General features: G+C 37.0%; 2 protein-coding genes across 2 annotated transcripts in view; one reads left to right on the top strand and one right to left on the bottom strand.

Annotated features, from left to right (window-relative positions):
* The window catches only part of DLC1 (DLC1 Rho GTPase activating protein), a 479,654-nt gene that overhangs the window by 28,282 nt on the left and 425,773 nt on the right, over positions 1-25,599 (top strand). The gene's annotated exons all lie outside the window — the stretch shown is intronic.
* Positions 1,624-6,392, bottom strand: C28H8orf48 (chromosome 28 C8orf48 homolog). Its single transcript, XM_070598142.1, is given in 4 exon segments — positions 1,624-1,840; positions 1,843-1,897; positions 1,899-2,729; positions 6,126-6,392. Coding segments are annotated over 4 exon segments (1,230 nt in total). The 3' UTR covers positions 1,624-1,763.

The following is a 25,599-nucleotide window of genomic DNA, read 5'->3' as shown; positions in this document are numbered from 1 at the left end:
ATGATGAGGAAAGTAGTAATAAGATGGAAATGAGAAATCAGGGCTAGAAGATACTGAAGAATGATCTAAGGGTCTTACAGAAAAATAATTAGCTTGGGGATTGAGTTAATAAAAAAAGGAGGAACAAAAGATGACTCTAAGAGTTCTAGCTTAGTTGACTAAAGAAGTGGATTTTGACCTTTAATGGGAAAATTCTAAATGGGAAATTATTCAGAATTTTGATTATGTGAAATGCGAATATACTGAGATGCCAAAGATAAAGCATGAAGTAATGCAGATTTCAAATAAAGAGTTACTATGAAAATGATAATGATTTATTTTCCATTTCATTTAGAAATGACTTACTAAGGGGATATATGCTAAATTTTACAGGAAAAAAAGAGTATTTTTACACATAAATAAAGGTCTAAACTCAGAGTAATACTGGAATAGATACAGTCACTGTTTTGTAGTGAGTTTTACAAACAAATGCCTTTTTGATTGTGATAGCTTAGGTGTTATACAAGTAGAAAAATGACCTCTACGTACTGTCACTTATTCTAGGATTTATATTTTTATAGAGAAAGTAAATAATAAATATAATTTCTCAGAATGCCACCTGACATTTTTCCCAATAAATGTATTTCCAAATACCATGGTATTCTTCCGGGGATAATATTGTTTCATCAGAATGGAAAGTAAGATGAACAAGAGACGTTTCATAAAATCTTTATGACCAAAATGGCTTTTTAGATAATTTGTCCAAGCATTCTTCTCTTAATTCTACATCTATTTCCAGCTTCCCGTCTCCACAGCTAAACTTTCAAAGTAATAGCCTATAATAATATTCTTCATTTCCTTCCCTTACATTTATTCCTCAATCCACTTTACATGCCCACTTTCTATAAGTGAAGTGGTTGTTGCTCAGGTCAACAGAGGCGGACACACGACTAAGTCACTTCATGTGAACTTTCTGCTGCATTTTCATGCTTAGATAACCCATCCTCCTTGAAACAGTCTCTTTCCTCGGGCTCTATGACACTAAACATTCCTGGTTTCCTTTATCCTTCTGTGATAATTTCTTCTCAACATCCTTTGCCGGCTTATTCTCCTCTATCCAGCCATTGAACTTCTCAGGAGTTAGTCATAGCCCTTCCCCTCTTCTCACTATACTCCCTTCCAGAAGAGCTCACCACATCTATGACCTCAATTTCCAACTAGATGCCAATGATTCCTGACCCTCACCCTTTTATTTCAAATCTCTAGGCTAGAAATTCCTCTAGACTGCAAGCACAAATAACCAAATGTTTCCTTAACCTCTCAATGTGGATGTCTCAAATATACCTCAAGCTAACCGTGTCCAAATAACCCCCCCGCTTAATCACTCCTATCAAAGATGATTCTCTTCCAATGTTCCTACCTTAATGAAATCATCATTCATCCAAGGGCACTTAGTAACGTTCTTAAAATTTACCTTTTATTAAATCCCCCTATCTATTTCTTCACCAAAGACTGTCAATTATTTCTTACTAAGTATCTCTTACTTCTGTCTATACTGTCAAAACCCTAGTCCAAAATACCATCATCTCTCTCCTGGATTGTTATAAAAACTTTGTCACTATTCCAAGTACAATCTTGCCCCCTCAAATCTGAAAAATATATTGGATGGAAAGTTTTTAGTCCTCAAATCTGTGAAGGAAGCATAGTAAAGTCTTGTTAGTTTCCAAAGTGCCTGTAGAAATGATGATAATTATTCAAATACACAACAGAAACAGCTATCCATATTACACATTATCATGAATAAATACCATCTCCAGTTTGGTTAGAGTCAGTAGTTTGAGAAACGGTAGCGAAAAAGTGAGTGACAAACATTATCTCCACTTTGCTACATCTCTTGCTCTCTCTCTGACCTTTCAAAAACCGGAGTATCCGATCTGACTTTTCTCACTCAGTCTTTTCCAGATTTTTCTGGGGTCATCTGACAGCCTGGGAAGGCCTTGATGCACTTCTCCAATAAGGGTCAGAAAGTCTTTAGTATGAAGATGTTCATCTATCTTCTCTTGGAGTAGAAGTGACTCCAGTAAAGTTTTCTTTCGTTTCAGGAAGGCAGATTGAGCCAGTTCTGCTCTTTTTCTGTTACAACTAGGACACTGAGAAGAAATGTGTTGCTTAGCTGTCGCCACCTGTTTTGCTATTGTCCTCATGTTTTTTAAATAGACTCTGTTCAAAAGCTCATCAGGGACAGTACAGTTTAAGACATCTCTCTCTGAAGGCTCTGCATCCAACGTAAACTGCAGCTTTTTATGTCTGCTGCTCTTTTTCTCCTTAGAGTTCGCTCTACGATGGATCAGGTTTATCTTAATGGTGCAAAAAGACTGCAGGGCATTCAATTCTCCCTCGGATGCCCGAGTGATTTCTGTTTGAAGTTTAGTGTCTGGTTGGTACTGTTCAGAGTTAGTTTCTTTGCCCTTGAGATGGTTGATCCATTTTCTACTGAACTTCTCTTCATAATTTTTGTACTCCGAAAGCTCAGATTGCTTGTCTCGATATTCCAAGTATGTAGTGGGCTTTCCACTCTCAGGTTTGCTCCCAGAGGCATGGGGCCAGGGTTGCAGTCTTTCAGAAAAGCTGAATGAACCAGATCTCTGTACCTCGTCAGTAAAGGACTTGAAGGTCTCGTTACAAAGGTCGGCCATAGCCCTGATGTCCGCTTGGGCCAATTTCCCTTGCCCTTCTGAATCCCTGGGCTCCTAGGCAGATAGCCAACACATTACATCAGACTCGGCTCCATATCTGCTTTGCTCTGGTCAAGATCGCTTCAGGAACTAGTCAGGCCTGAGCCGGCAGCTGAGCCAGGCTCCTCTTCCGGGATACGCCTTCCCGTTGCCTTGGCAACGCGGGGTGGTCATGCGCAGTAGGTCGCTGCGCCGCACCTCACCCTTTCCCCCACCTCCCTCAACGCCGATTCCGCCTGCGCAGTTCACGCCGGGTTTGCAGGGACGGCTTCTCCGTTCGCTCTCTGGCTGTTGTTGATTAGTGCAAAACTTAAAAAACTAAAACCTGAGAAAAGGTTGCAAACTCCCTTTTCTCAGGGGTCAAACAAATATACGTGTGTATACGAGAATGCATGCCCCCCCTAAATGTATCCAAATTAAGAACAACAACCCTGCTGGCCAAAAGGCACAAGCAGAAACATGTCTGTCTGTCACTCATATAGCCAGGAGAACACCTATTTGTACGCCATGACTTAGGATAAAAATCAAAGTGCTGAAGCCATCCTAACGACTCCTGCATGACACCTTTCTCCAGCCTCATTCTGCACAATTTTCTGTGCTCCAGCATTGGGATGACCTTGCAGTTTTCCCAAATCACTGTTCCGCAGGTTTTTGGTTCAAGCAGCTCCCCTTGGATTGGCATGCGAACGCCTGTCCTTCTTTATATGATTAATTACTGCTCCTCCTTCAAGTCCCATTTCCTCAAGAAGGGCTTCATTCCCACTCCCGCCCCCAGCACTTTACATCCTTCCTTTCACAGTTTGCAACTATGTGTTTGTAGGAATATTTGATAATGACCCCCACATAGCCACACTAGATCAAAAACTCCGTGAAGGCAGAAACCATGTCACGGGTGCCCAGCATTCAGCAGTTACATAGAAGATGTTTGAGAAATCCCTGTTGAGTAATGCGTTGATTGACTATGGAAATAGAAATAAATATCACCTCACACAGGTCCAGTGGATTTTCTGGAATAAGTACGATCAGCTCAAGGAACTCCAATCTTTTTTCTTTGTGGACTCCCCAATTTAGATTGTTACTCATGACATACCCTTTTAAAACAGCCTTTGAAAAAACATGCTAGAGTTTTATCAGTAACTATTCTCAGAAATTATAAAATGTTATCTCTGGAGATGGGCTTTTTCTACATCTTAATAAATATCTGAGTCTAGGTCTTAGTGAGTATCTGAGATAATTTCAAGAGAACAGGCTCTCTCGCTCAATTCCTTCTGTGTGTGTGTGTGTGTGTGTGTGTGTGTGCGCGCACGCTGTTATTCAAGTCTAGCCAGATATATTTAATGTTGTTTCAAAAATGTCCACTTTGGCAAAGAGTCAAAAGTCTGAAATCTTCAAAAAGCGTCTCTCAAATATGAGCCAGCTTCATATTGAAGATAAAGAGATTCCAACTTCATTTATACAACCCAAATTATATTTTATTATATAATATTAGCCTTTAAAAAGAGGTAGCAGATAACTTGTAGATAGCTCCAAGTAATTTCCATGTCTGAAAGGCTCAAGATTTTCATTCTTAATTTTTATTTCATAAACCTCCCCCTTTCTCTGAATATTTATGGGTAATTCAATATAATGCACATTTTGCCCCAAAACATTCAGCAAGGGAGCTATACTTTATATTCATATGTTCTAATATGCTAAATTTAAAAAAAAAGATAACTTTACCCTGTAAGCAGATAAATTTGGGGAAATATCCTGTAATTAACCAATTGCTTTGTAATAACCAGCATGACCCAGTAAACTGTTCAGCACCCTAACATTGTGTTACCTAAGGGAGTAAAATAGCTCAACAGTACTATATCATCATAAACCGAGATTCATGAAGACAGAAGTCAAAATTGGATTTTAAACATAGAAACTATCAGTTTGTATAAACCTTGTACTCTTTACCTTCAACTCTAACTCTATCACAGAATAAAGTTTAAAGGTGACTCTACTTAAAATCCACACTCTTGTTATCCTGGCTATACATGAAATAAAAATATTTGCTTACTCTCTTCCTTGTATATGAGAATTATCAGTGATATATATATGAAAAAAACAGACCATTCTATTAGCAGTACTGGCAAAATCTGTATTTCATATTGTTAAGAGAGATTAAGAGAACTGTGAACAAGTGTAATGTCTTACACTAATTTTTTTTTTAATTGAATGCTTCAAGTGAGAGGGAAAAACCTCAGGAATGCAGAAAAGGGAAACGGGAGTGGAGAGTAGCAACTTTCTATCTTATCTAAAATCTTTTTATCCTGTAACAGTCGATACAAATCATTCCTACTTACCATACTGAAAGCAGATTTAATCAAGATTTGCAGGAAAAAAATATAGTATGACATTTTAAACATTTTATTGTTTTTATCAGGAAAAAAACCCCAAGGGATTGACAGAGGAAATATTTATAGCCTTCCCAGAAAATGCACAGCAATATTTCAGTGTCTCGATAACTTTGTTACATAATTACTTATTCTGTATTTAGCAAATGTCTATGAACCTTGGAGCAGTTTTTTTTGCAAAACCAAAACTAATTATCTAAAACTAAAATTAATTAACCAAGACTAAAACATATTATCCAATGAACACTCAAATGTGCAAAGAAAATGGTGCACTTTTTTTTCCTGTTATTAATGTAATCTTCCTTACAAGTTCTCACCCATTTTGGTAGCTATGCAAAACCATTAACTTGATGATTAATGATATCCCAGACAGTCCTATGTCAGTCTCATTTTGACAAATATTTAGTCAATGCTAAATTTAGCTCCATAACAGAGCTATTCCTTCCTCCCAGGATGGTATCTTCCTAGAGGGGCAAACTTTACCTTTGGGACATTCAGCATACGGGGCCCTAACTTTGTGCTGATCCTTTAGCTGGTCTCCAGCGCATAGTGCAGGTGGTCCGTGGGTGTGTGCTGTTTTCCACCAAGTCACAGTTAGTCAGGTTCTTTCCAGGGTCCTAACAAAATCCAAGGCTAGTGGAACTTGTCACAACCTTTCCTGGGTATGGTGCCTAGGTCATGACACCCAGTGGTACTTTGGCTCCCTCCTGGAGGCTGGCTCTGTTTCTTTCAAAAACATGCTGAGAAGTGGCAGAGAAAATGGCGGATGTGCTCCAGCACCCAGCACAGCCTATAGCCCTTGCCGCTTCACTATCTTTCAGACTTCCTCTGGCAAACTCTTCCTCCAGCAATCTCAAGCATCTTGGCATCTCTTAGGCGCTGATGGGGTCGCCAGGGTCCTTTATAGAGCATGTTGTGGCTGAAGGCTGCCTGGGGTGGGGGTGGGACAGGATGGAAGGGAAGGAGACAAATCAGATGCCCCTGGCCTAACCGTGCTATGGTGCTACTGTTATTTTCCTGCTGTCACTGTATCTTCCCTCATAGTTCTCAACAGGGAGCGGGGCAAAAGCTCTTCTTCTAGCCTTTCCTCAACAATCAAATATGCTTTGCAGATATGGGGCTTAAACCTGGAGACAGGAACTGAAAACAAATTAGACTTCCTGTGCGACTCCCTTTCTCTCTCATTTCTCTTTCCTTGGAGGAAGAAGAGCATGCCTTTAGCTTCTTCCTGTCTGACAAGCAATTCACCTCCTTGCCAAGGAGGTGTTTGGCCTGTATCTCTTCCTGGAGCCATTGTGGTATACAGGGTAGCAGGAAAGAATCTAGTTTATGAATATGGGAAATTAAGTTGACAGATCCTTAAAAAACATTCTACCCTTTACATAAACTTCACAACACTGTACTTGGTTCTGTGCATCAAGCAAAATGAAATATTATTTCTACTCCTAAGGGGCTAAGATGGATATGTCAGGAATCTCACTGTGAGAAACCATTTTTTGTGAAGGCAAGAATCTTAACATCACTCATGGTAAAAAATGATTTCAATACAGGGCAGTGGTTGTTCTTCATTTCTGTGAAATGTTTCCACTTCGCAAATATCTCAATCTTTCCATTTTTTCCTATGTGTCTTCAGTTTTATAATTTTTCTGAAATTGATTAATTGCCTTATGAAGAGCTGCTTTTTACTTTAATGGCTATTGTTTTGCAAAGGTATTATACATTTATCGTAAATACTTTAAAAGATAAAGACAAACCACAAATACTGATTTTAAGTAAAAGTTACCTGAATTCTGACTTCCCAAAAGATTCTACCATAAACACTTATAAAACATTGTATGTTTTTCCTTGAATAATTTTTGCTAATAAAATCTAGATTATGTTTAATTATGGTTTTATGAACTATTTTCTTCAGTTAGTAATAATAGGAACACTTTTCCATTCAATTTATAAAAATACTTTCTCAACATAATCTTAAAGGCTGTATTACACTATTGAATTTATTTAACTAGTTGAATTATTGAGACAGGAGTTATTTCCAGTTTTTTGCTTCTAAAAATTATTAGGAGAAACTTATACACATTCATAGCTATACATACTGGATAAATTCTGGAAATTGTAATTGACAGGTCAAGATGTAGGTACAGTTTTAAGGCTTTTGAGACACAAACACCCCCTCCTCACTTTTTGTCCCCTGATTCAAGATAAAAAAATCAAGATATGATACTTTTATCCATAAATACTTCAGCTTATATCTCTAGAAGAGAGGGCCTTTGTAAAGATGTGATTATCACATCTAAAATGTGATAATTCCTTAATGTCCTCTACTAATTATTCTGTATTTGAATTTCTCTGATTATCTCAAAAATGCCTTTTTGCAAGTTGCAGTGTTTGAATCAAGGTCCCTTGGCTGCATTTGGCTGATAGAGTGCTCAAGGCTCTTTAACCCACTGCGCTTCCAAAGTGTGAACAATTTAAAAAACAACAAAGAAAAGAAGGAAAAGGCAGAGCAGTTTAGCTTTCTTCTCTGTATCTACCATTATGTGTCCTATAGAAAATCGTTATTTTAAAATTGTTTATCCTTCTAATTTTCTTTTTGAAATTATAAATCAATAAACATTTGTGTCTCCTTTCTTACAAAAACAAATATTCAGCATACTCTACACATTGCTTTACACTTTTTTTTTCATTAAAAATACATCCTGGATATCACTTCATATCAGCATATAGACATCTTCCTCATTTCTCTGTACCACTGCACAGTATTCCATCATGGAAATGTACCACAGTTATCCCCACATTTTGGTGAGCATTTTGCTTTTATAAGAAATCAAATTTTTCTTTGTATTTGTGGAGATAGATCTCCAGGATTATTTCTAGGAGTGAGATTAGTGGATCAAAGGATAAAGGCACGTGTAGCTTTTTTTTTTTTTTCACGTTTCCAAATTCCCCTCTAAAGGGGGTCTACATTTTGCGTTCCTCCCAGCGATGTATGAGAGTGCCTGTTCCCAAGATCCCGGCTGACAAGATGTGTACTCGAATTTACGGATTTTTGTGAATCTAATGGATGAGAAATGGTATCTCATTGTGATTTTAAGTTGAATTCTTCTCATTTTGAGTGAGACTGAACACCACTTCATGTGTATAGGGTCATTTACATTTCTCTTTTTTTAAGTAATTTTATTGAGATTATAATGGTCTATAACATTGTGTAGTTTCAGGTGTACATTATTGTTTATCAATTCCTGAATACACTTCATCGCGCTCATCCCCAGTAGTTTAATTTTTATCCATCACCATACATGTGTGCCCCTTTGTCCCTTCTACTCTGGTAATCTGTTCTCTTTATCCAAGTATTTGTAATCTTCCATATATGAGTGAAATCATGCAATATTTGTCTTTCTCTGTGTGGCTTATTTCGCTAAACATTTACGTTTCTTTTTATGTATAATGTCTATTCATTTCTTTCACCTATTTTTACATAGAATTTTAGTTTTATTCTTCTCAAGTCTTAACTGCACTTAAAAGCTCTTTGATTTTGGAAATAGTATCCATTTGTCTGTGACATAAGTTCCAAATGATTTTCCCAGTTTGTCTTTTTATTTGCTTATGCTGGTTTTTGCCATGCAAAAGTTTAATTTTTTTATTTCATATATCAAACTTATCAATCTTTATTCTTATTGCTCTTGGATTCTTAGTCACGTTTGGAATAATTTCCTCTACTCCCCTGTTATAAATAAACTCACCCGTGTTTTCTTACAGTGCTTGTGATTCTTGTTATTCCCTTGCTTTAAAACTCTGATCCTGGGGCCGGCTCCGTGGCCGAGTGGTTAAGTTCACGCGCTCCGCTGAGACGGCCCAGGGTTCGGATCCTGGGTGCAGACATAGCACTGCTCGTCAGGCCAGGTAGAGGTGGCGTCCCACATCCCACAGCTAGAAGGACGTGCAACTAAGATATACAACTGTGTACGGGGGGGGTTGGGGAGATAAAAGCAGAAAAAGAAAAAAAAAAGATTGGCAACAGTTGTTAGCCCAGGTGCCAATCTTTAAAAAAAAAAAACTCTGATCCTTTTATAGTTCCTTCTCTACTACAATATGGAGAATGATTCTAATTTTACATTTTTCCATATGGCCATCCACTGATCCCAACAATACTTACTAAACTGTTCTTTGTTACCCCCCTGTCTCTAGATGCTTTTTCATAAATTCCCACATGCACTGCACTGAGGTTTGTTTCTTTTTCTGGAATTTCAACTCTAGTACATTGGTCTGTCTTTCTAGTCACATACCAATACCATGCTGTTTTAATAGGCTCTGTAATATGTTTTAACATCTCATAGGGCCTGACCCCTCACCTTCATTTTCAAGAATTGCGTGGATGTTCTTATTTGTTATTTTTCCAAATGAGCTTTATAACCAACTTGTCTTGTTCCAGGATAACAGTAAAGTACATAACGGTATTTTATTGGAATGCACTAAATTTATAATCATTGGGAACTTTTTTTAAACAGTTCTTCCTATCCAGTAATGTATTTTTCTATGCATTCAAGTGTACTTTGGGATCTTTTGGGTGGTTTTCCTCATTTAGGTTCTGTCCGTTTCTTTTTAAGTTTATGTATTTTGTTTTATACACTTTTGTTTTAGTGGTTGTAAAGCAAGTAGTTTCTTCTACTATATCTTCTATCTGGTTATTATTTGTTTGCTAGAATGCTACAGGTTTCTGTATTTTTGTTTTATAGCCGGCTAGGTGAGTAAATTTTTATTGCCTAGAGTAGCTTTTTATTTTATTAAGGTTATTAATTTTTAAATGGACTTGTTTCTTTCTTTTGCCATACAGCTATGAATTTTAATACATGTAACAACCACCAAAATCAGTATACAGAGTTCCCTTGTATATCCCTTATGGCCACTCCCTCAACCTACCAGTAACACGGTCTGTAAGAGTTTTCTCATTGATTTTGCCCTGTGGTTTTCCAGATATATAGTCACATTATCTACAAGTTAAGATAGCCCCTTCCTTCCTAATTCTTATTCCTCTGATTGCTTTCTCTTATCTATTTTCTTTATCTAATACCTCCACCACACTGTGAGGTAGTGGTGAGGTTAGTAATCTTACCCATGTTAAAAATTGGACATTTACCTTTGTCTTTACAAATTTGTAAATGAATGTAAAACTTCTCATAGTTTAGAAATGTTTTTGAACTTAGAAAAACAAAAAATCAAAATGATATGTGTGACACAAAATTGTCCTATAAAATGCTATTATAGCAAAACTCTGGGAGATAGATAAATGGATAAACAGTTGAGGAAATTCATAAATTAATAGAGAATAAACTCTCCAATTAAAGACTTCAAATAAATCTGTCATCTATGTCCTTTCAATATTGCCAGAGTATTATTCACTTTACGTAGAAATCGTGTTTTAAAAACTTGAGTTTGAATAAAATTCAATCCTGCAAATGTAGTGGGTTTTTATTTTTAAATAATTTCTAAATATGTGATATTTATCTGAATTTTTTCTAAACAGACAAAGTGTTTTATACATCACTGGCATAATATAAATTAGCAACTCAGTTGGAGTCTGGGTGTTCCAAATGTCACAATTTTAACCAACATATTTTTTAGAATGAAGAAAAAGAAGCATAATCTCAGTTATCTTTTTTTAAAGGAAATTATCAGAGATGTGTGGATCATTGTGTGTGTGTGTGTGTGTGTGTGTGTGTGTGTGTGTGTGTGATGTGTTAATTTGCTAGAGTTGCTGTAATAAAGCATCACAAACTGAGTGGCTTAAAAAAACAGAAATTATCTCACAGTCTGGAAGATAGGAGTCCGAAATCAAAGCATTGGTAGAGTTGGTTCCTTCTGAGGTCTATGAGGGAACGATATGTTCTGGGCCTCTCTCCTTGACTTTGGATGGCCATCCCCATGTTCATATGAGGTTCTCCCTATCTGGTGTCTCTTTGTCCAAATTTCAGCTTTTCATAAAGACACCAGCCGTATTGATGCCCAATATTGGTATCTCATCCTAACAACCTCATTTTAACTTGATTATCTCTCTAAAGACCATGTCTCCAAAAAAAGTCACATTCAGAGGTACTGGAGGTTAGGACTTCCATATAAGAATTTGGGGGGATACAATTCAACCTATAGTATGTGGTTTATATGAAAACCAAATTAAAGGCTAGTTAGACAGCCTGCCTCTGGGATAGGCTTTTAGTATAAAACTGCTAGTGATTTGCTAAGGGAGAAAAATAGAATTGTCAAATATAGGGACTGAAGATAAACTGCTTTATAGGTGTACCTGGAGCTACATTCTAGCAATTTTGACTTTGTTAATTAAGAAGCACTTTTGTCTCAGATGAAGGCCCGCGGGGAGCCTTGTGAATGCAAGTGATCTTCTCTGACACTATCATAAACTTGACTGGCCAGCCTACAGAGTATTTGCTCACATCTAGTGTTTTAAGAAAGAAATTAGTGTTCTTATTGGAAAATAGGTAAAATTTGAAATTTTCATTTTAAACAGTTCTTTTACGATATCTTGATTGGTGTAGTATTTTGGGATTTTTAATGCTTTTAGGCATTAAGCAATGACTTCCTACTACTCCTTCTGAGTATTTGGTAAAATCCTGAACCAGTGTAGATCATAAATTACTCATGTATTTTAGAAATAGATATTTCCAATATATTTAGGTGCATCGATGGTGATATTCTTCACAACAAATAATGTTAAATATGAATTTGAATTGTATGGTCTCTTTGGCTATTTTGTCTTGAAAATTCTATGATAGTAACATGATGGATAGGTTTTCTAGCCTTATTTATTCCCTCTTCATTATAGTTCAAGTTCAGAACGGTTCTCAGCAACTTTATGCAATATTACACAGTTAAGACCCTGAGCCTTCGGGCAATACTATTTAAAACTGATCTTCGTATCTAGGAAATTAATATAAATCGGAACCAAATTATAATTTATTTCTCTTCAAAGCACAGAGGATGTATGAAATGAATTCAAAAATGTTGCCATTAATTTGAATTTGAGTTACATACTTTTGTGTTTTCCAGGCGGGACAGAGTTCTGTGGCTCTGGATGATTGGGAAAAAGATTGGAATTTATAGTAGTTGTCCTGAAATCTATTACATAGAATTATTTTTCTTTTACTCAATATCTTTGCAAAGCATTCTACTGTAATTTTTCTACATACAAAGTAAGCTTTCCCTGTAAAATGAATATTCATATGATTGCATAGGGTTGAATGACATAGAAATTGCAAATAATTTCATTTGAGACCGATCTTTGTAGAACTATTTTATTGAAGTGTTCAAAGCAATCATAAAAATATCACTATGCTCCGGAAAGACATCTAATGTAATAAATTGAGCTCACAGCCTCAACTTACTTTATCTCCTTATTTTAGATAGGCATTTTCCAAAAACAAACTCTATCACTGAAGAATGTAAGACTGTTTCTTCAGAGCCTTCCATGCTTAACTTGAAAGCTGTCAACCCAGGAGGCTGAAACAGAGCAAGATTATGAAACCTGAGTGAATGGCTCATTCTTTGCGCCCATGCCCTTGCTGCATGCTGCCCCGTGGTACAAGCCTGAGAGGTATGCACTATGATAGCTAATGAAGCACGTCCTTTATGTCCCACTGGCCAGAACTCTTATTTGAAGCCTGTATATTATGCCGCTGAACTCTCACAATGTCAACCTTTGTTCTGGCTAGCAGAGGCTGTTTCTTGTCTTTTCTGTGGCTGAATTTCATGCGTCAAACTTGTTAGACCCTTTACTAATAAGCGAGGCTGTATGTCATTAAACTAATTTCTGTTGTTTGTAAAGTTGTTTTTCTTTGTTTGGCTTTGTCTGCCCTTTTTTTATTATAGCACCCTCCCCAAGCCAAGAATATATAATTTTGAAACTTCTTGGAGATGATAGAAGCTTGGAGATGAATGCTACTGACTCTGCTACAAGTTCCTTTTCTGTATTAAATATAGTGATAACAATTAACATTATAAGAACAAAAACAAGAATAAAACTCATCCAGAATGAAGAGAATGGCATCAAATGGATTAAAATCCATCAGACAGCCTAATGCTTAATATAACTGAGACATACTAAAATTGGTCCACGCTTGTTGTATTTTAACGTATTATTCTCATACTGTGCTGTCTGATTAGGCATCTTCTTTTCCTCAACTGCTATTATATGGATATGTCCCAATGCAAGCTTTGGTAAAGTGACCTAAAGAACAATTGAGAGTGATTCCCACAGCGCTCTATAAAACGTGGACTTCAGTTAACCGAAATACAAACAAGAAATCTTAAGTAGTCCCTCAGAGCCTATACATCTTAAAAAGGAAAAATGATGACCCCTCCCCAAACTTAAGTTGTATCAGCTCCTTCACTTCTGTTTCTTGCAATGTAATAGGGACAGAAGCACCCACCTCTTAGGGTGGTGTTAAGTATCAAATGAGATAGGATAGACTAAACCTTATTATCCAGCACATGGTAGTTGCAGTCACTATCAATACAATTCTGGAATAGATTTAATAGGGAACCTGAACACAGATCCTTCTAATACTGGCCCCTCCATTGTGAGTTATCTAATTTTAATAAGCTTTTTACTTTTCTGATTCTTAAGTTTTGCATTTGCATCCTACCTGCCTAGTAAGATTTGTCCAAAGCATTAATTACAAAATGCTTTGAACAACAGATAAGTACAAATGTACACGTTACTTCCCCGAATGAAAAGAGAAAATGAAGTGATGAAAACACGTCAACTCCTTGGGCCCTGTGATCTCAACATTTCTACCATCTTCATATTTTTTCTGATTTTCTGACCTCCCAATTTAAGTGAGCTTATCAAGTATTTCAGGGCAATAGACTATAAATGCCAGAAAAGTAAATCTCACAATGCCAGCCTTTGTTCTAACTAGCAGAAGCTGACTTCTCTCATTTTCCTTTGCTAAAATGCATGCATCAAACTTGTTAAACTCTTTAAGTGCAAACGCACATCCCTCCATAGAATTTATTTTACTTTCTTCCTCTTTTCATTTAGATTAAAAAATGTTTTCTGGGGCCAGACCCATGGCCTAGTGGTTTAGCTCAGTGCAGTCCACTTTGGCAACTCTGGTTCATGGGTTCAGATCCCGGGCACCGACCTATGCCACTCAGCAGCCAAGCTGTGGCAGCAACCCACATATAAAAAATAGAGAAGGATTGGCACAGATGTTAGCCCAGGACAAATCTTCCTAAATCAAAAAAAAGAGGAAGATTGGCAACAGATGTTAGCTCTGGGTGAATCTTCCTCAGAAAAAATAAAGAAGAAAAAAATGTTTTCTATCAAATTTTCTAATCTTTGGTTAAGGAAAATGCTGTCACGAATAAAACTAAAATCTGAATTAGCTTCAGATTTTTATTTCATGTTAGGACATATGTAATAGCATTATAACATATTCATATAATATAATCACGATATTCATAATAGCATTAATGCATTTGTGTCAGACCTGCAGTATTTCCAATAATTGCTTAATCACCTCTTCCCATCGCATATCAAGATATTTTGTAAAGTACACCTAAAAAAATCCGTATTTAATTCCAACAAAAAAATTATGGAATATAATGATGTCCCTCTTCCCCATTCCTCCTCTAATACTTACGTTGTTTAGAAGTGAGTTAAAGATCAAAATCAATTTTAGAGTGGAAATTGTTTGGACTAGGAGTTGAAAACTGCCAACCTTTAAAAGATTATATGTAGATCTTCATTTCTAAGTGGGTCACTGTCTCACAGGAAAAGATATCTAGGTAAGTGTCTATTTTATACTTCACAAGTATATCTGAGCAAAATGATTAATCAAAGTAAAGAAAAATTTCATGAGATTGACAGGCTATTTTGTCAATATTTTTGGCCATTTATGTTCCAAATTCTCATCTTGATTGAATGTTTCTCAGGGTAGGTATTATTTTTTCATCTGTTTGGCATGTCCACCCCACTCCCAACCCTGGTGTGAACTGTATCTCATAATCAGTTCTGCCACGACCCAGTGACTCAGGGCATGGTGCTCTAAGGCATGCAGAGCAAAAGGAATTCAAAAGGAATGCTGAGCAACATACTTCCATTTATATAGTATTCCATTTCTCATAAGAGGACAGCAAATTTAAAAAATGTTTGAAATAATTTGATTTCCTTCATTTTCTCCTACCGCTAATAAGTATTTGAAGATACTTAAGCCATCAAAGACCTAAAATTATTAGATGTTGAAAGTCATCAGACAACAACAGAAATTTGGTAATTGGAGTATTAAACTGTGATCGTGAGCTTATAAACTCGTGAAACACAGGGCAGAAGCCTGCAAATGAGCCAAGGAGTCTGGCTCCTTGGAGTCATCCTTGGGGCCTTCCTCTCCTCCATCAAATGTTCCAATCAGTCTTAAAGTCCTGTAATGACACGTCTCCAAACTGGCTGCTTCTCTTCAGTCTCTGCAGGCCCTTCTCAAATACCCTGGGATGAGGTGCCATCATTTCTCACTGGATCTAATTGCACCTGTCTTCAAGATGGCCTCACAACTTCTAGCCTCTTCCCACACCCTTCCCATCCTTCCTTCCACTCCAACTCCTTTCTGAATAGTTATCCACACACTGCCGCCAGAAGGAAGCACAGCTCAGACTCCGCGCCCCGCCCCCCCCCCCCCCCCCGCCCCCGGTTTCATGTTTCCTGTTGCTTCTCTTCATTTTGTCTTTCCTGAAACCATTAGCGGATATGCATTGGCTTTTTCAGATTGAAAACAAAACACACAACAAAGCCAGGGAGACATTCAGGATAATATAGTCACCAAAGGCTTTAAGTAAAAATACTTCAGGAAAAAAGAGAAAGGAAATTGTTTAAACAGCTGAAAATTCCCCTGAGTGAAAGAACAGTCAGTACTCAACAGCAGCTTTTCCTCTGCCTCCTACTCCGTTCTCCCAGCTGATTACTACTCATCCTTCAGGTCTCAGCTTATCTATCACTCCTTCAAACAAGCCTTTCCCTCAGACCCCTAGTACTCGTGCTTTCAGTACCAGACCATGCATGTAACCATCACCACCTTAAAAATAAGTTCACAATCATGTGATAAGTTGTTTACTCTTTGTGGTAACTGATGACAAGCTCTACCAGGGCCGGAAAAAGTCTGTCTTCTCCACCATTGAATTATACATCTTGCACATATCCCACCATCGATAAATTTTGAAAATAATAAATCAATCAAATGATTAAATAATCGATTTGACAGTCTGGCAGTAGTTCTGGCAAGTCTGCAGCATCTCTGATAGCACCCCTCTCAGAAGTACGCCTGTGTTTTCCCTACTTTTACTTTGCATGTAATGGTCATTCAGGTTCTTGAAGCAGTTGACTGCCCAGGCCTCAGTCAGTAAAGAGAATGCCTGTCAGGTGTCCAGCCTGTGTCTGGTTTGGGGTCCTAATCCCTGGCACATGGCCTGGCTTGAGCAGCAGCATCAATTTGTACAACCCAGTGGCCTCTGCTTCAAAACCCCTCAGAAAGAGACTATAGGAAGCAGGCATTGAGAAGGGGTCCTCAGAAGAGGCAATTTACCAGGAAGGCACCTGGCCTGGACCCGCCACAGCACTTTAAAGCTGCACATTAAAACCACTTTTTAAAATATTAGGTGGTGGCCAGACCACACCTAATGCCAATTAAATCAGAGTCTTTGAGGTTTGAACCCAGACATCGGTATTTCCTATAACTCTCCTGAGGATTCTAGTGTGAGGACAAGTTCGAGGTTCTGCACTATAGGACTTGTTCGTGACGCTCTAGCACCAGGAGAATACAGCACTACCTGGGAGAGTCTTACCGGACAGAATCTCAGCTCCTCTCAGACCAACTGAATTGGAATTTACAGTTGGTCAAATCATTTGGTGATTACTATGCATCTATGCATATTGAAGTTTGAGAAACACTGCTCTATGACACATGTCCTAAATATCCTTTTATAAAATAGCCAAACTTACCCATGACTACCCTATGCTTGGCCACTGTCTCTCTCCTTCTTTCCTTCTACCATCGGTCCTTCTCCCCCATCTTTGTTCCAGCCATTCAGAACCACAGTAGCCCATGTGCCAGCCTCTTTCTTTCTCAGTAAACTGTTTTATTTTTCTCCCCAAAGCCCCAGTACATAGTTGTATATCCTAGTTGTGTGTGTCCTTCTAGCTCATCTATGTGGCACGCTGCCACAGCATGGCTTGATGAGTAGGTCCACACCCAGGATCTGAACAGGCAAACCCAAAGCCACTGAAGCAGAGCTCGCAAACTGAACCACTGTGCCACTGGGCCAGCTCCCTAAACCGTTTTTATAACGTTTTAAAATATTTTAAATGTTCAGAAAGTTCAGAGGAAAAATACAACTAAAACCCTTGTACCCAACAATAATATATAACAAAAATAAACTCTTAATGATAATTGGGTCCTTTATTATGAAAAAAATAAGTAATATGGTATAAATGAGAAAACTAAAGCCATCTGGTCATCTTCACTCAGTTTTATTCCATATGATTCTTTCCCAAATGTGCTCACTATCCTAAAGTTGGTATGTATATTTTGTGTCTTTCCCACACATGTATTATTTTCCCATTTGGAATACCTTAGCAAATAAAACATACAAGAAAACCTGTCCTCATGGAGCTTATATTCTAGTGTGTGGAGACAGATAATAAGCATAATAAATAAGTAAAGTACATTAAAAGGTGATATGTGACATGAAGAAAACTAAATCACCAAAGATTGTGAGGAAGTTCTGAGGAGTGTTGTAATTTTAAATACAGAGATCAGGGACGGTCTCTCCAAAGAGATGAAATTTGAACAGACATGAAGGAGGTGAGGGGATGAGCCATGAGTTTGTTGAGGAAAAGTGTTACAGACTGAGGGAACAGCAAGAGCAAATGTCCTCCACTGAGAGCACCCTGATGTGTATAAAAAAACAGCAAAGGTGTTTGTGGGCTGACTGGAGGAGATTAATGGAATTGGAGGTTAATAGTGCAGAGTTAGTGAGAACCCAATCACGTAGGGTTTTGTAGGCTGTTGTAAACTCTTTGGGTTTTTCTATTGGTAAGATGAATAATGATTAGAACACTGAGCAGACATTTTAATAGGATATCTCTGGCTGCTGTGACTTTGGATGCAGATGGGAAAGTAGGATGGGGGTTGGACTACAAAGATAGACGCAGAAGTCCAAGCAAGAGATAATAGTTTCTTGAACCAGAATGGTAGCAGTAGAGGTTGTAAGAAATGGTCATATTTTGGAGACATTTTGAAATTGAACTTCAAAGATTTCTCAATGGCATTGGGCATGAGGTGTGAGAAAGTGAACAGTTAAGAAGGAAAAAGTGGGAAGATTGAGTTATCATTAACGGAAATAGAAAAGACTGCAAGGAAAACCATTGGAGAGGAAGACTGGAAATGCAGCCTTTGGAAATTTTAAGTCTGAGATGCCTGTAGGCACCTAAGTGGAGGTATTAAGTAGGTATTCCAGTAGGTAGGTCCAGAGACTAAGGGGAGGAACCTGGATGGCAATATGGAAGTTAGAAAGTCATGAGCACATAGATAGCATTTAAAGCCATAAGGCAGGAGGAGATCACAAGAGGAGTGTCTACAGATGAGAAGAGAAACCGGGAAGCCCTGCGTACTCTAATATCAAAGTTTGGGAATGTGAGGAGCAAAAGACACTGAGAAGGAGCAGCAAGGGAAATACAAAGAAAACCAGGAGAATGTGGGTTCTGGAAGCCCAGTGAAGAAAGTATTCAAAGAGAAGGAAGTGAGCAGCCATATCAAACGCCCCAAGTAAGATAAGGGCTGAGAATTAACCATTAGATTTATTAATGTGGAAGACTTTGGTGACCTTGACAAGAGTAGCTTTGAAGTGATGGAGATGAAAGATTCATGAGAACTAGATGTTGACAGAATTTAAAGAGAGAAAAAGGAGATAATGAGTATAGGTAACTCTTGAAAATCTTTGCTATAAAGGGGAACAGAAAATGGAGAAATAGCTGGAGAAGCAAGTGAAATCAAGAGAAGATTATATTTAATGTGAGAGAAAAATGGTATGTGTGTATGCTGGTGAGAAATCCAATCAAGTGGGAAAAGGTACAGATGCAGGAGACAGGACGAGAAAGGCCCAAGTGATGTTCTATAGTAGGTGAGAGAGGGAGGGATTCAGTAGGTGTCAGGCAAGATTGGCCTTAGAAAAGCACACAGACAGGTCATCTAAAATAATAGGAAGGAAGGTGGTGTATACGTGCACAAAAGCTGATAGGTATTTAATTTACAATATAATGACGTATAAAGGTTACTTCATTGCTAATTAACAATCAATGCCACATTAGTGGCTAACGCTATCAAAATTTAAATATGTTAATGTTCTGTGGGTATTGATAACTATTTCATTAATGAGACCAATGTTGTGTAAGCTGAAGTAACAAGCTTTTAGTTTAATATTCCTATTTCTAATTCTGTGATTAACCAATGACAGACAACTAAATTCCTTAAAAGCATACTCCTTTTCCATAAAAGTAAATCATTTCTTCCAATGTGACAAATAAGAAGAAGATCTGTCATAGAAAGATGTAGGAAATGAGAGGGCAAGCCTGCTCCCATGATCAACCCAGACTTGTTCTTAGGCAAATCAATTTTTTTTTCCTGCCTGAGGAAGATTGGCCCTGAGCTAACATCTGTTGCCAATCTTCCTCTTTTTGTTTGAGGAAGATTGGCCCATAGCTAACATCTGTGCCAATCTTCCTCTATTTTGTATGTGGGATTCCACCACAGCATGGCTTGTTGAGGGGTGTGTAGGTCTGCGCCCAGGATCCTAACTCATGAACCCCAGGCCGCCAAAGTGGAGTACACAGACTTAACCATATGGAAGAATGCATGCCAGACGAAAAATCTAAAAGCTACATACTTAGCCTTGACTCACCAGAGCCAACTTTTGACTGTGTAAATCACTTAACCTGCTGAACATTAACTCTATCTTTGCAAAGTAAGGAAGTTCGGCTAAGGCGATAGTTTCCAAAGAGTTTCAAATAAATATTCCCCAAGAAGTGTTCTTTGAAAAATGTATATTTGGTCAAACAAGACTGGGAAATGCTATAAACTGTGCTGTCTTTTGTGGAGAATACAATACACATCAGTAGAATAAATTCAGAGAATTCTTGCAGTGGAAAAACTGTTTAACTTTATTTAATCCATTGATTTCTAGATTATTTGACCATAAAAACTTTTCTTTTTGTATTATAGAATGCACTTCAAGAATCTCTCAACCGGAGTGGTCTGCAATTCTTTCTAGCTACACAGTTCCATGATTAAACACAAAACATGTAGCTGGATTCGAGCCATAATTCCAGTCACCAATCTGATTAAATGATTCATCTATTCCGTAGGGTTTAACTTTATTTTAAGATAGCTGAAGCTGCTCTAGAAATAACTAAAAGAATGTACATAAAAATATTTTGCTTCAAGATTCTCTTTCATTTCTTTACTATTTCTACAAGTGCTCCTGGAGAAAACCCTATGCCTCCATATGTATTTTGTCACCATTGAATAGGAATGAGGATTGTCCTCATCTTTAATTTTAAAATTTAAATCTAAAATTTAAACATCTGAAGCAGAACATGCAAAACCTCAGTTTGGGTTAGTGTCTCTCTAACCCAGCCAGATAGTTGCTGAGCTCTCAGCCCAGACTCTGGAGTCTCAAGGATGAAGACACATCTCTTGTTTCTCTAATCTCAGTACCTGCCTGGCACACAGTAGGCACAATAATTATTTCCTAAATGAATATCGTGTTTCTGCCTATTCATATGAATTTTAAAAACGAGCCAGATAGCCATCTTTGAAAACAATGAAAAGGTTAAAAATCAAAGATAACACATTGCTAGACTGACTCTTTAAGCTCCAGCATTTTCATGTGATCCTTGAAAATCCAAATGCATTACATCCCTGAACTGCCTTTGTCTTTTTTGGCAGTAATACTCTCAGAGTTCTTTGGAGATTAGTTTAATATGACTTCCATTCCTGAAGCCATGCAGGCCTATTTCAATCAACCTGTTCTTTTCCAGATGTTTTCTACCACATCCTTTAACATGATTTAAAAATTTAATTCCTCTGCTGTTTAGTGTATCAACCTTTCTTAGACTAGTTGTGTCACACCCATGAGTTATGTTATATGTATTAGCAGCGCAGCAATGTTTCTGGTGATTTCACCGTGATATCTCATGGAAATTTGGAAGCACAGATAGCGGAAATGTAATTATAGGGTTAAAGCAGTTAAATTTGCTTACCTCACCTAGTGCTTGATGGGGAGTTTCTGAAACAATTTTCAGCTCAGATTAAAGTGCTTTCTAATACAGTTTGTAATTTTCTTCAGGATAATGAGTTCTCAAGGAAAAGACTTTTTAAAAAGCTATTAAGTTTCTTGTAATACAATTATTTTACCTGCCCTTCAGTTTTTTGTCCTATTACTCATAGACCTATCACCTCATTAAGGCTGATTATTGAAAATAACTGACTTAGAAGGCTTTACTTAAAGTAATTTCTACTTAAGATGTTTCTTTATTTCCTGTTTTTACTGCTAATTTCTGCCATCCCTAGAGTAAGAAAATAAGTGATTTTTACAAGTGGAAATTCATTTGTTGATTTTTTTTATATAGCCGGTCAATTATAACTAAATTTAAAGGAAGGGGAAAAGTTCAAAAATAAGTTAAATTTCTTATATTTTATAAACTGGGAGAATGAAGTATGAAAGACAGAAGAATTCTCTTACTGAAATTAAGTAATTATAATTTTCCTTTCATTCAATTCATTCCAACATTTTTCTGGAGCCCAAACAAATATTTCCTAAAAAGAGAAATTATGTCATCAAAAACATATGAGATCTTCTCTATGGGTCAGCTATCCAGTCCGAAGAATCTGCATTGTGTTGGTTACCAGCTATCTAGTTGCATATCAATATGTTGTTATAGAAATGCATCATACCTCTGTGCTATCAAGAGGTGATTTGCTTTTAAAATATGATGTCAACTAAAACCACAGCATTGCTAAATCCACATGAGAACTGATCAGGGTAAGAATAGTTTCCTAAACCTCCATTACAACTTTTATATCAAACTTTTTTCCCAGAAGTGATAATATTTATGCATATTTTTACTGCTACATTATTGTTCTTAAGGCAAATATTTGACACTATTTCTTAAGCCCCTATTATATGCCAGGTGATGATGATAAAAATAATTAACCCAAGTTAACTGAGAGTTTTTTTCTTAAAGAAGATATAAACAAGGCACATTAACTTTGAAAAAAATGTCTTGGCCGTTGACGTAAGGCAGTTGATTATGTCTACTGGAACTGAAGTAAAAGAATAGGGGGTAAACTCAATTTGACAATTCTCTACCAGTTTCAGATGAATAACCCCTTGGGGACATATAAGTAAATACCTTAGATGTCTCTTCTTTTACTATTCCGAATGTTTATTTTTTATTCCTTATAACTTTTTAAATTTTACTACTCAGCCATAAGAAATGATGAAATCCGGCCGTTTGTGACAACATGGATGGACCTTGAGGGTATTATGCTGAGTGAAATAAGTCAGAGGGAGAAAATCAAATGCCATATGATCTCACTCATAAGTAGAAGATAAAAACAATGACAAACACATAGCAACGGAGATTGGATTGGTGGTTACCATGGGGGGTGGGAGGGAGGGCAAAAGGGGTGATTAGGCTCACATGTGAGGGGATGGACTATAATTAGTTTTCGGGTGGTGAACATGATGTAATCTACACAGAATTCGAAATATGACATACATCCAAAGGCTATGTAATGTTATAACCCAATGTCCCTGCAATTAAAAATAAATAAGTAAATAAAATTGAAAAAAAAATTCCTTAATTTTATCCATTGTCTTTATAACTACTTCTAAATTCCAGACCCTCAAATATCTCTCCAAATCTCAACTCTTACTTTCCCTCTGGAAAGCGATTCATTAATTCAGTTTAATTCTGGATTAAGAATTGGATGAGATATACACAGAAAGACAAACATTAGTCAAGTGTGTGATTGTTAAAAATGGCCAATATGGGGGGCTGGCCCCGTGGCCGAATGGTTAAGTTCTCGCGCTCCGCTGCAGGCGGCCCAGTGTTTCGTTGGTTCGAATCCTGGGCGCAGACATGACACTGCTCATCAGACCACGCTGAGGCAGCGTCTCACATGCCACAACTAGAAGGACCCACAACGAAGAATATACAGCTATGTACCGGGGAGCTTTGGGGAGAAAAAGGAAAAAATAAAATCTTTAAAAAAAAAAAAATGGCCAATATGGGAGCACAAAATGCTATGGAAACACACAATAGAACCAGCCAATCTAGTATGGTGGAGGGAAAGGTGAGAGTGAGGAGATGATAATCCAGCTTAACATGAAGAATTAATAACAATGAACATATTGAATTCTCACGATGTGCTAGGTACTATGCCTATATATTTTTATATAAATATATATTGGCACTTAACATTTCATATTGTGTCATTTTAGATCAGTCTATGTTGAAGTGTGGGGTGCTGGAGAAAATTTCAAAGAGGTGTTAACACTTGAATAGAATCTTAAAGATGAAAAAATTTCATCCAGAAGACAAGAAAGGAAGAGACACTCCAAGAAAGGAAACAACCAGTGAGAAATGAGTGAGACATAAGGATGTTTTAGGAAATGGCAAGTGTTTCAAAATTACGTATGTGTCTATATGGACAGGTGCTAGGAGAACAGATTAGCAAGAGGGAAGGAGTCAGATATATAAAGATGAGGATTGAGGTGAGGGCATAAATAGAGGTTAAATATTTAAAAGTTGTAGGTCAAGCTAACAAACACTTAAAGTACGTTATATTTTCCAAGTTCAGCAAATATGCCATCTTAAGGTATGAGCTGTGTCTGTCTCTGCTGCCAGCAGAGGCAAAATCCATGATCTTCTCAATGTTCAGAGCAGTAGGATGTGACCATCTTGCTTTTGAGGACAGAGAACAAGAGATAGAGACAAGTATTTCCTTGGGGCCTGAAAAGTATTAGTCAAGAGTGTGATATCTATGGTTACAGGCTGTACCATGTCACTGACAAAGGCACCTATTTTCTTCTTTAATAAACTTAGTAAATGTGACTCATGATACCAGCAGCACTCTAAGTTTTGAATCCATGGCAAGAGAGCTCTTCTTACCCAAGTCTATAGGTAGATCACTTCAGATAATGCTGACGGCTTTCGATTTTATTTCTAAAGCCATGGAAAGATCAATAATTGATCAATAATAACTATTAAGAATCCTTAGAAGGTTATAAAAATTGTTCAGTTGTTTATCATAAGTTCTAAATGGAAAATACTATTATTTCCCAATTAAACTGCTTTTGATACAATACTTCCATTATATCATCAACTTTCTGTCAGATAATATGAAATTTTGCTCATAATTTAACTGAAACAATCACATGCAATAAAAGTAGTCGATTCATCGAATTTTAAGGAATTATATGTCATAAGTATTTAACATGATTATAATTAAGCTGAGTATGTTTTTTTATAGACAACATAATTAAAAAAGAAAGAACTTCTTCAAAGAGTTCTTTGCTCTATAATACATAGAGTGTCTATTTCAGGAAGTGTAGGATTGTTTTAACAATACACAGCATTCTAGAGACTCATGCCAAGTTATGACAGAAACCATGATTGATGAATAAAATATGGAAGATGGAAAGAAGTCTAAACTTGGGATACAATATTCCAGAGTGATTAGGACCAATTACTAAGATGTCGACCCCTTTGGAATCGTGGTCTATCTTCTCATGCTGGCTTTCGTTATCAAAAGGCAGAATGGACTGAGTGGATCCTATAATAAAAGACCCAAGAGAACAGAAGGCTCTGGTATTTCCTTAGTTTGCATGAAACTTCAGTGCGGAAGCAGCATGACATGTTGGTGATTCATGGATGAACTAGTCATATTCTATAAATGAGACATCTGGAAGGTGATTTTGAGTTGCACCTTAAATATAATCTTGTAAAACTTTGCAGCTAAATATGGCTTTTAAAAAGTTCCTCTGTTGATTCCAATATAAAAGATGTAATTCAGTTCTGTTATGGCTTTTTAAAGCATTCCAAAATATTTCCTCATATTAAAATAGTTTTTCAAGATTGAGATTCATAAACATTTTACATTGCAACTGATTAAAAGAAAACAAATACTCAAATTCTTCGTCTGTTTTTAATGCTTGGACATTAAATTGCAGAATAATTTCAGACCGTGAAATTCCATGGGTATTCAGAATTTATGGTGGTCTGCGATTATTACTGAAACAAAGATTAATGACCAATATGAGAAAACCATTACATCTGACAAGCTGACTATGGGCCCTATAAATAGCATATCCTTTACAGGATTTTCAAAACTATTTTTGACTTTATAATAGATAAGAATTCCAAGATACCATAA

The sequence above is a fragment of the Equus przewalskii genome, chromosome 28 (genome assembly GCF_037783145.1).
Source record: "Equus przewalskii isolate Varuska chromosome 28, EquPr2, whole genome shotgun sequence".
NCBI classification, from domain to species: domain Eukaryota; kingdom Metazoa; phylum Chordata; class Mammalia; order Perissodactyla; family Equidae; genus Equus; species Equus przewalskii.
The sequence above is the reverse complement of the archived record's forward strand: the minus strand, read 5'-3'. Positions and strand labels throughout refer to the sequence as shown.